The 10,910-nt window shown below is 40.0% G+C and overlaps 1 protein-coding gene across 1 annotated transcript; it reads left to right on the forward strand.

Moving 5' to 3' along the window:
* The first annotated feature begins 4,265 nt into the window (after positions 1-4,265).
* Positions 4,266-10,222, forward strand: LOC122994021 (homeobox protein engrailed-2b-like). Its single transcript, XM_044368547.1, has 2 exons — positions 4,266-5,116; positions 7,522-10,222. Exons 1-2 carry the CDS (start codon positions 4,621-4,623, stop codon positions 7,836-7,838), a joined length of 813 nt encoding a protein of 270 aa, XP_044224482.1. The 5' UTR covers positions 4,266-4,620; the 3' UTR covers positions 7,839-10,222.
* The last annotated feature ends 688 nt before the right edge of the window (positions 10,223-10,910 follow it).

Below are 10,910 nucleotides of genomic sequence, written 5' to 3' on the forward strand. Positions count from 1 at the left end.
TTCCTGATCATAAATGAAGCTGTAATCAAATTTAAATTCCCATAATTCTTAAGTTAATATCTATAATAGCAGTCTGTGTCAAATAAATATTTGCAGCATGTAAGTGTTAGTGGAGTGTAAAATAAGAATTCAGTTTACATATGATCAGCAGGAGTCACCTCACTACCTCTAACCTCATCTGCAGTCCTACATATTGAACAGTTAGTTCTAATGATCCCAACAAGACTCCAAAAATAGTTACCGTAAAAAAAACATGAGCCAGGAAGACAGAGATGTTCAGGAGGAAACAAGCTGTAATAGATGATATAATAATAATAATGATAATAATAATAATAATAATAATAATAATAATAATAATAATAATAATAATAATAATAATAATAATAATAATATACATTGCTTGCGTTGATGTATGAGGTTGTTATTGTATAATAGGAGCTCATCATCCTGTTTTTCTAATCAGATCATCCACTTCTTTAATGAATGAGACAGTTTTTCAACCATGTCAGCATCTATAGGCTGTTTGAGTATTTTCACATTTACACATTTCAAAGGGGAATATTTTTGAACCCGCATTTATCTGATGGCATCTCATGATTTCTCTTTCAAAGGAATGGGAAGGTGTGTCCAGCTTTCTGACTAGTACTGTATGTAATGTAATGTCGCTCTCAATCTCCACAATGTCAGCTTTATCTGAGTATTAAAGAGAGGAAGCTTTGAGAATCTAAATCCTCTGATCTAAAGCAAGAACATCCTTTAAACTGCAGTGACACAGCAGAACTTTTCAATATATTTCCTAATTTTCATTATTATAAATGAAACATTTTTTATTGTGCGCTGTGTTATCACTTTTATCTGAGGACTTCTTCCACCCCTGCACGCACAGCTGAAACCAGACTGTTTTCTCAGTTTCAGGAAAACTTTTAGAGTCACGAGGTTTTCCCCCGCCAACGGTGTGTCTTTAGAGGAAATAAGTCAGCTTTCAGTGTCTGCTGCTCCGGTCCCGGTTCAGTAGAAATGACACCGAGCTGCTCCACAGTTCCTGCGGCTGATAGCGCTCTATACCCGGCTTACTGCAGGCTGCACACGGTGACACGGCACCCGGCAGCCTTCTGACCAAGCTCTAAATGAAAATAATAAAAAAAAAAAAATAAAAAAAAAATAGTAAAACAAGAAAACAATTGTAATGATCCATGCAAAGATGACTTGTTATTGGCAGGTTGTGTGGCTGATGTTTTCCGGGGTGATTTATTGGTAAACTTTTAGTTTTTTCCTTTATATGGAAAACAACACGTGGTGTGTGATGGTGATAGTAGTATGAATGCTCATTATTAATCTGCTTCCTTCATGATCCCAGACACGTGAATTACAGAAGACAACTCCTGCTTTTTCAGTCAACTAATAAATATATTTAGCCTTTATTACTCACTGGTGAACTTTATTTTGGGGATAAAACCCAGTTCATAGGCTGTTCAGTATTTACGCTTGGAACTGGTTTTAGCCCACTTTTTCTGCATATGGCGCGAAGAAGCAACAGATGTGTATTATATAGTAGCAGACCTGACCCATAAAAAGTCTGTTAGAGGCCTACAGGTCAGACACACTACTCCATATGCAAACCTTCATATACAAGCACGTCAGAGGAGGCCTCGTGTGTTTTCTTAATTCACTGCTTTTAGCTGAAGTGAATAACCTAACACACACAAGCAGAGAGAGAGAGAGAGAGAGAGAGAGAGAGAGAGAGAGAGAGAGAGAGAGAGAGAGAGAGAGAGGTGTCACAGTTCAGCATGGACAGACATGACTGTGTCACCGACAGTTCAGAGTCTTCAGTGGCTCTGAAGCTGCGTTCAGGTACAACTACACTACCAGGCGTCTCGCTTGATGATTCGCGCAGCTCGGCCGCAGGCGTGTGTTTATTGATCTCCGAGCAGCCAGAGGAGGGAAAAAACACACTGACCTATAAAACGCTGCTGCCAGTGTGTACCTGCTCTATGAAATGACTCGTCCCCGCACATTCTCTGCTAACTGAGGATTTTCATCTGAAGAAGAATCATCATCCTGTGTGTGTTGTTCTCCTGCTCTCACATCTTTCCACTGACTATATTACTTTCTGTTTACTCTACTCATCGTCTCATAAAGGAAACATTTTCAATGCAAATAGAGCCTATAAGGACAAATGCATCAAACAGGCTGTCTGAGCTTAGAGAACATATAGCTCGGGTAAGGGAGGGCAGTTAGAGCTCAATCAATCAAACTATTTATTTATAGAGCGTCAAATCACAACACAAGTCATCACTTTTCACACAGAGCAGGTCTAGACTGTACTCGTGTTACATCCACATTTAAATGGAACATTAATAATGTAGTCAACTATTTGGTTTATACTATTTATAGGCCTAATTGTTTATTAGAAATGATCTAGCCAGTTACCTTATGGTGGAGTGAAATGATCCTAAAAAGCGATGTAAAAACAACTGCACATGCGCACACTCAACATTATAGTTTATTTTCAATTTTTTTTTTTTTTAAATGACTAAAATGTATAACCATCAAATGAGTCTCATGTCACAGTGATATGAAGTGATCATATGGAGGTGCTTAGAAGGTGAGGAAGACCACCTCCTCCCCCCAGTACGGCTGCATAAAATATGAGCAGCATGAGCAACATTATGCATAATGTTTTATCCGCAGCTGACCTGAGGCCACGTTCACCGACCAGGACCTGAACGGTTGGAAGGTTGATCTAGAGGCTAAATAAGAAGAAACATCAACCTCAAATTCACTGACAAGACTTTACAGCAATGAACAGTAGACATGACTAACTCTGAGTGTTTTAATGCTTTGAAAGGTTTCTATTCAGCAGAAATGTTTGTAAAACAGCAGTAAAATCATTTGTAGGCTATGATGAGAATTTGAATGAATGAGAGCCCATGCAACATGCTGCAGCCGTACATACAGACAGGTAAGAGGATGTAGTCAGTGCATACGTGACCTCACCACTAAAGCTTACAGTATGAGCTCGGCCCCTTTATTCTCCATGATGTGTGTGCAGGACTAGAGCCATGCTGTCCCCCCTCCCTGCTAGCATACACACATCCAGGAATGACACACTGGTCACACTGACACAACAGCTGCTGAACCCAATACGCTTCAATCATTTGGAGACCTTAAACTCTCAGCTGTTGACACAATTCACGTTTTTGACTACTCCGCTATATTTGTGTTGTAACCTGTGCTGCATTCAGGCTCCATATGAAAATGAAGTACAGTGCAATTAGAGTTTAAAGCCTAGTGTGAAAACTGAGATATTATTTAGGGAAATATAAATGTGACATTTCAGGAGGTGGACGGCTCATCTGAGATGTCAGATAGTTGCTTATGCAGCTAACTTCACTTCTCATGGTAGAAAATGCTTATTCCCATTTCATTTGAATTCAAAATGAGTCTGATCATCTTCCACCATTTATGAACAGCTCAGCTCATGACTATTTACTGGCAAGAAAACATTTGAACAGCTTAGATATTTCAACATGTCAGTTGAATAAAACTTCTAAACAACTGTAGGGACTATTGTCCTGCATGCATTTGTTCATACATACATGAATTATCACTGTAGCCGCCAACGACTTCATGCAGCAATTACGGAAATGACTTTATTATTCTATAAACTGAATTATATACAGGTTCAGCTCTATTCTAGGTTCTTAAAATAAGTTTGTTGTATTCTGCAGACTTGTGCTGATAATAGCAATTATTTCTAGCCCATAGTGCATCACACTAACACTGTAACCACCAAATCAACGAGCCTGTATGTGGTAGGCTATACTATTATAATAACTGTTGACATGTCTTAGGCGAGCCTATATCATAATGTTCATATGCTGATTTTAAGTCATAAGGATTTTTTATAGGCCCAAGTCTACTGTTTACTACCTGGAAGCTGGGTTGGGCATTATCTTCCACTGATAGCCTCCAATTTTTAATATGTGCCTTTAAATGGTAAATAATAAGAAATTTCCGTTGTAACTTGAATGCAGCACACAGGAGTGGATTGGATTAATCTGCGCCTCCGGGGAATTCCGGGAACGTCACATGACACAAATTCTCCAGCTGTATTGGTCCGAGGCACGTGTCTGAGAGACCCATAGTACAACGTCACCACAGCGTCTCGCAGCCAATCAGAAATGAGAACCAAAAATCCGTAGTGAAAGTATTTGAGCGGCTTCTATATGAGGGCAGTTTAGTGCTGCTGGAAGCATCGATAATTGTGTGCAGGGATCCGGAAAAATTCAATAGATTCTACATTTTTTTTTTTGGAATAAATATTTAGAATCTTAAATCCGAGCATCGGGTCCAGCCATGAGGAGCAGGTGAATACCAGAAACTAAAGCATGATTTTTCTTTGTCAAAATCATCAGAGGCGCGTTTTCAGAGCAAAAACAATCTAAACTATTCTGCCAGAAAGGAGTTGAGTTTTTCTCAGTAACTCAGTGGTCAAAAAAAATAGCCTATAGTGAATCATTGATAAGAAAGTGATCAGGACGCATCAGGAGATTGGAATTACTACTTTGTAGAGGGACACAGAGAAAGAGGTGCTGTGGGTGATCAGGCTCCATCATTATGGAAGAAAATGCTCGCCGAGACCCAGAGCGCGCAGAGGACTCCGGCGAGGAGTCCAACAGGGCCATCCTGCCTCTCCTCCAGCCACCTGGAAACCAGCAGTCCCACAGGATCACCAACTTTTACATCGACAATATTTTAAGACCGGACTTCGGCCGAAAGAGAAAAGATGGGACTTTGACCCGGGAGGGAGGCAACCTGGGACGCAGAGAGGAGCTGACAGGGAGAAGAGCTTCCAAAACTGGCAACCCGCAGCTGGGTGGAGCAGGAGCAGTAGAGGAGGAGGAGGACGACTCTGGAGCATCCGACGACCAGCATCCGGACACTGATGCCAGGAAGGCCGAGCTGATAGACGGTGGTGATGTGGCTGTGAAGGGCCGAGGGGACGGCGGGGACCGATGCCGCAGCCCCCAGGCCAGCTCGGCCAATTCGGCCAAACAGATGCTGTGGCCGGCCTGGGTTTATTGTACCCGCTACTCAGACCGTCCGTCATCAGGTTGGTGGAAAAAAAAATGTTTCTCGGCCACTTTTCGGTAAATTGAAAGAAAAAAAAAAAGCCTTGTTCAGAGAGAGAGCGCTTTATTTCAGAGAGAGTGAAAGAAAGGGCTGAAGCCTCCTCTTTATTACAGGCTACAAAGAAAGCAAAAAGCACAGATTGCATTATTTACAAGTTTAAAATTTCTTTAGGCAAATTCGATAGAAAAAAAGTGAAATAACATTTTATTCTCTGAGTTGTGCACCCCCCTCCAGTCCTACTTAATAGACATATCACTTGTAACAATTGACAAACCAATTATTGCACCATCAGAAGCACTATTATCTTGATTACTTCATACTTTCAATATTAAACATGATAGTAACATCATTAGAATACACTCCAACATATTCTACGTCAAACAAACTACTTTCAATGCAAATTAGTAACTAACACGAGCTGCTTTGGATGCAGTTTGATCTGAATTCGGCGTCGAAATAAGGATAAAGTGGACAGGAAGACATGGTGTTGTCGAAAAAGTCTTCTGAAAATAAAGCAAGAAATATAAATACGAGTCGAAAGTCAAATAAAAAATATGGAGAAGTGAAGTAAAACCAAGTTTAACGCCATTGTTCCTCACTCTTCTTTGTTAATATTCCATTAGCATATTTTTGACAATGGGAGGGAGTCTAAAAAAGTGGAGGGCCGTGTGTCCCACTAGAGATGGATTGGATGTTAAATGCAGAACAACACAACTTCAAAGCTTTTTCACCCGCCAACAAAATATAAAAGCATATTTTTGCCATAATGTGTAGATTAAATCATTTGGTTTGAAGCATTTTGCGCACTTAATCCAGACAACTGTGAAGATTTTCTTTCATCACCGCATCGCTCTGTTGTGAAAAATGTTGCTTTATCACAGAGTTGAAAAAAATATCAGGTTACTCCAAATAATCAGTGGAGTTTTTTTTTTTCATCCAGCGTTTGTTTATTGGTGCAGTGAGCGCGTGGTGCACTTGGACTTTTCTTTTGTCATGATGTTGAAATGTATTGAACTGTCATATAATGTTGCTAAAAACAACTAGCAGCCAAGTGGAGGAAATGTTGCAGCGATCGATCGAAGAAGCGTTTTGATGAGGTCAGAAACTTGGTGAAAACAGTCTGAAATGTTGTTTTTTTTGTTCTTGTACGAAACCTTAAAAAAAAAAAAGTTTCCATCGTGGTCCAGGCCCTGGTTTATGGAAATGACCACAAAGGGCCTTCACAGAGGTCAAGAGGCTGCAGCTTCCCCCTGCATTACTAAACCTATGAAACTATAACTTCATGTGGATCAGTCAATTATTAAATAATATAAGATTCTAAATAATGTTAGAATGCGCAAAAATAGTTTATTGTTGTGAAACTAAACGCAACCTTCCAGCTGATGGACCTATAACATGTCTGATTTATAGAGGAACTGTTGGATGGCACAGTGGATTTAGGCCTGTTGTATTTTTACACATTACAAAGCTCAAATATATTTTTACCGACATTCATATTCATTTAGCTTTTGACTTGATAGAAACGTCTAAATATTATAACGGAGGGAAAAAAGGGTTATCGCGTCCTTTTTTAGGAAATTACTTTTAAAAAATGTAGTTCCTATGGTAACAGAAAGGGAAAGAGGCGCCTAACTCCCCCATCCTCCATCCTATCCTAACCCCACCCCCCATCTGCACCCTCCTCCTCCTCCTCCTCCTCCACCCGTCCTCACACTGTTTGTGCTGCAGAGCTGGAGCTGTAGGACATGCAGCCACCATGCAGCCTGCTGGGTTGCTGCTCCATACTATTACAGAATACAGAATACTCTATATTTAGTTTAGTTTTGCATTTGTGGTTGGAATGAAAAGTGTATTATGAGATACTGAATATTTTAAAAATCAGTCAGTATCTCAGAATGTCCTGTAAGAATGGACGTGACGTCACACACTCTTTTGAAATATTTAATAATCTCAAGTGTAACAAAATAGTAAAGTATCATTAAAGAAATGAAAAAGTAGACAATTCAACTCTGAATAAGAAAAGTTGCTAAAATGCTTCTATAACAACTAGTAGCTGTGTGTTTCTTACCTTGAGCTTGTTTTCTAGCACCGTGGCAGTGGGTCATGTGGTCCAGACACCACCACGAGTCCCTGAGAGGTCATTGACAAGGTTCAGATGATTTCATTCCTAATGTTTGAACACGCACGTCTACATGATGGAACAAACATGGGCCTAGTTAGAAACATTTTCTGTTGACTTGTCAGGATCATTTGTTATTATACCGTGTCCACGCTTGTAGCTTAAATCTGATTTCAAATCACGAGAAAGCTCAGAACTGACCCTAACCGCTGGCTGCTATTTTTTTGTCTCCAACCCGACCCCCACCCCCCCCCCACCCACCCAAGGGCCCAGATCACGTAAACCAAAGAAGGCGCCGACCCCGAGTAAAGATGACAAGCGGCCCCGGACGGCCTTCACCGCGGAGCAGCTCCACCGTTTAAAGACTGAGTTCCAGAACAACCGCTACCTGACGGAGCAGCGGAGGCAGAGCCTGGCCCGGGAACTGGGCCTCAACGAGTCTCAGATCAAAATCTGGTTTCAGAACAAACGGGCCAAAATCAAGAAAGCCTCTGGGAATAAAAACTCTCTGGCGCTGCATCTCATGGCACAGGGACTGTACAACCACTCCACGGCCAAGGACGGCAAGTCGGACAGCGAGTAGAGGGGACACGGGGAGGGGAGGGGGGATCTGAACCATGCAATAAAATCACTTCAATACCAGCATTCATATTTAAGCTCAACCAGAGACGATATTCTGCTATTTTGTTTGTCTTTTGATGTGAGGAATAAGTGTGTGTGTGTGTGTGTGTGTGTGTGTGTGTGTGTGTGTGTGTGTGTGTGTGTGTACAGGCTACGTGTCCTCAGGGCTGTTAAAACGATGATCCAAGTCAAAGATAGTGCTGCGTTCACGTTACAGGCAGAAGTTGGGAATTTCCATGATGTAGGCTACACCTGTTACAACCCACCACAACTTCTGTGCATTCTAGAGGTCCAATTTGAAAACAATAGCAGCCTGAATACGGATACTAATAACCTCTTAAAATGTATTGTTCCTATTGCGCCAGTTAGTTATGGGTCTGACAACGTCTGGCCAAGTAGGCTTCACTTCCTGTTGGACACTTTTAAGGGTCACCTTCCAAAATTGCTAGTCAAAGATTGGGAAAATAGAAGCCTACAGAATATTTGTCTTGAGCAGGTGAAAACATTTGTTAGCTAGTGTTGCTAGCCTACCCCAATATCAGGCTGTACCATTCTCCTTTAGTAGGCTTCGGGCTATAGGCTAGTTTACGTTTGCTAAAGGCCTAAAACGTGTATTTTAATATGATTAAGACAAAGTTCATACTTAAGGGCTATTTTTAAAAAAATGCAACAATGTTAAATGTGATTGTGTGCAACAACATTACTTTTAACGGAGGTGTACGAAAGATAAGATTATCCCAGAAACCCGAGTTGTCTGTCACTAGCATGCTAATTTTCCAAGTGAAAAAATAACGAGACTTATGGAACCCAGTTTTGTTCCAGGTCCAAGTATGAGAGTCAAAACGAGGCTTTGTAAAATATCAACATGAGTATCTATGTATCCTTGCTGGAGTTCTGCCCTCCAACATCAAATCCAGGCTGATGAATGAATCCTAAAGTGAGTGGGATCAGTTCTCCTACACACATTTAACAGCTAATTGAATAGAAGCGGCGGACAGAAGGTCAACTAAGATGGACCAAGTATAGAGAAAACATGTCTTTGATGTTTTTTTGGAGGCGGGAAAAAAAGTGAGTCAAGAACATCCAATCTGAGCTGAGAACGTGACGCGGCGCGGCGCGAGGACAGCCGTCACGCGCACCGCGGCCCTGTGTGTCCCGTCAGGCGGAACTGTTGTGTCTGATCAACTGTGTGATGATGAAAACTATATGCTGAAATCCAAAGAGTTTTTTTCTGCTGCATTCTGGGAACTGTGAATTGAGAAAATAGCCTTATTTGTGTTCTCTGTGTTTTGTATTTTCTGACTTTATTGGCTATTTTTTCCGCTCTTTTCTTCTTCTTCTTCGCTCTTCCTTACTGTGTTATGTCGGCGTACTGTAGTGAATATTGACCTGCAGTGTGGAAGTAGCCTATACAGCCTTCTCAGGGTGCCAAACTGAAATTCGGCGCCCCCCCAAAATTTGGGAATGTAACGACACATTTTATATCTGGAATTAAAGTTCTACTTTAGAAGCTGTCTGGTGAACAGTGTTTAATAATAAAATATATTTTCACATAAGAATTGGCATTGAAACCGCACGCAGCTGAACAAGTCCATTCCATTCTTGATTTGAATTTGCCTCATTTTGGATCAGGCATTAAGATCGAAACTTTGTTTTATTTCTTATTTTCTATTGAGAACTAGGGCACCACTTATTTTAGCTGAAACCCCTTTAAACAAGTCACATTATGCCCCCATAAAGCCAGGCTATGATCAGCATGGGACATTCATTTCATTCATCTCTAACCTTCTGCTGATTTTGGCATCGCACCCTCCGGCCAAATCATATGGACCTATAGCCTAGTGTAGGTTATACTCATGTACATCCACGAATGTTCAAGGACATAGGCAAAGTTTTATTTTTATTTTTTTTTTTTAGCAAAGACCATTTTATTCCTATTTATAATAAAGTGAGCATCTATAGCCATGTGGAGATGGGGCTCTGGAGCGTTTACATAACTTATTTTTCCTGCAATAACTTTACTTTTTTAATGCAACATCTGAAAAAGGCCTTTGCTGGGTTTAATTAAAGAGGATCCAAACCAAATCGTGGTCTTACGATGCTGTGAATGTTTTTTTTTAATTTCTCTACTGTGTTATAGAAAATCAGTTTTCTTGCATTCAATTACAAACCTGGACAAGCTTTTGCCTTAAAAGTGATGTAAATATAACCTAAAAAAAATATTTACAGTGTTATAAAGAAAGAGCAGCTGTTTTCTATATCGCAAATGGGATTTTGACATCAGGATTAAAAAAAAATAAATAAATAAATAATGAACTCATTTAGTTATTGTTTTCCTCCCAGCTCAAGTTCTCTTTTTTATATGATCCTATATGTAAATAATTTATATCATAATGGTGTGATGGTAAATAAACGACAACAATGCAAAACTGATGGTTCAGAAGTTTATTTGGTTGTATCACACGAAATAATAAAATAAATACAAAATAAAAAAAAGCTCAATAAACAAGGAAAAATCCACATGGCTGAAATATTTGGTTTTATATTTTGCTGTGAAGTGGATGATGATGAGTCTGCGGGTGCTTTTTATTGAAATATCTTGGCAATGATTAACATAACAATCAGAGGGGCTGAGGACGGCAGACACAACACAGAGGACACTTCTAGTCTGCAGATACACTTCATCCTCAACATTAAATACATACACCTGCAGAAAAAAGGCCGCACAACACACATGACATAACTCACGCTTTTTCTGCACAGTTCATTGCATTATTTCTGTCCACACAGTGTCTTGTAACGATACGCAGTTATTTTAATTTTCTTAATCAGCTAAAAGTATGAGTACCCATGACACATAATCATGACAATAATATTGGTTCTTGACCACATTAAAAAAAAAACCAAAAAAAAAAACTTCCAACAAATCTAACTTTGGTGCAACTTTTAAGTGCATGGAGCACGCATGGAGTCATTTGATATGAAAATGAGGTCTAACAGAGATTTATAAGACCATATTAAAGAGGAATTACAT

The sequence above is a fragment of the Thunnus albacares genome, chromosome 12 (genome assembly GCF_914725855.1).
Source record: "Thunnus albacares chromosome 12, fThuAlb1.1, whole genome shotgun sequence".
Lineage (NCBI taxonomy): Eukaryota > Metazoa > Chordata > Actinopteri > Scombriformes > Scombridae > Thunnus > Thunnus albacares.

Excerpts from the sequence above, each read along its gene's own strand:
- LOC122994021 (XM_044368547.1), top strand. The coding sequence starts at position 4,621 with ATGGAAGAAAATGCTCGCCGAGACCCAGAGCGCGCAGAGGACTCCGGC. Across the intron at positions 5,117-7,521 it reads CTCAGACCGTCCGTCATCAG|GGCCCAGATCACGTAAACCA; the intron begins GTTGGTGGAAAA and ends CACCCACCCAAG.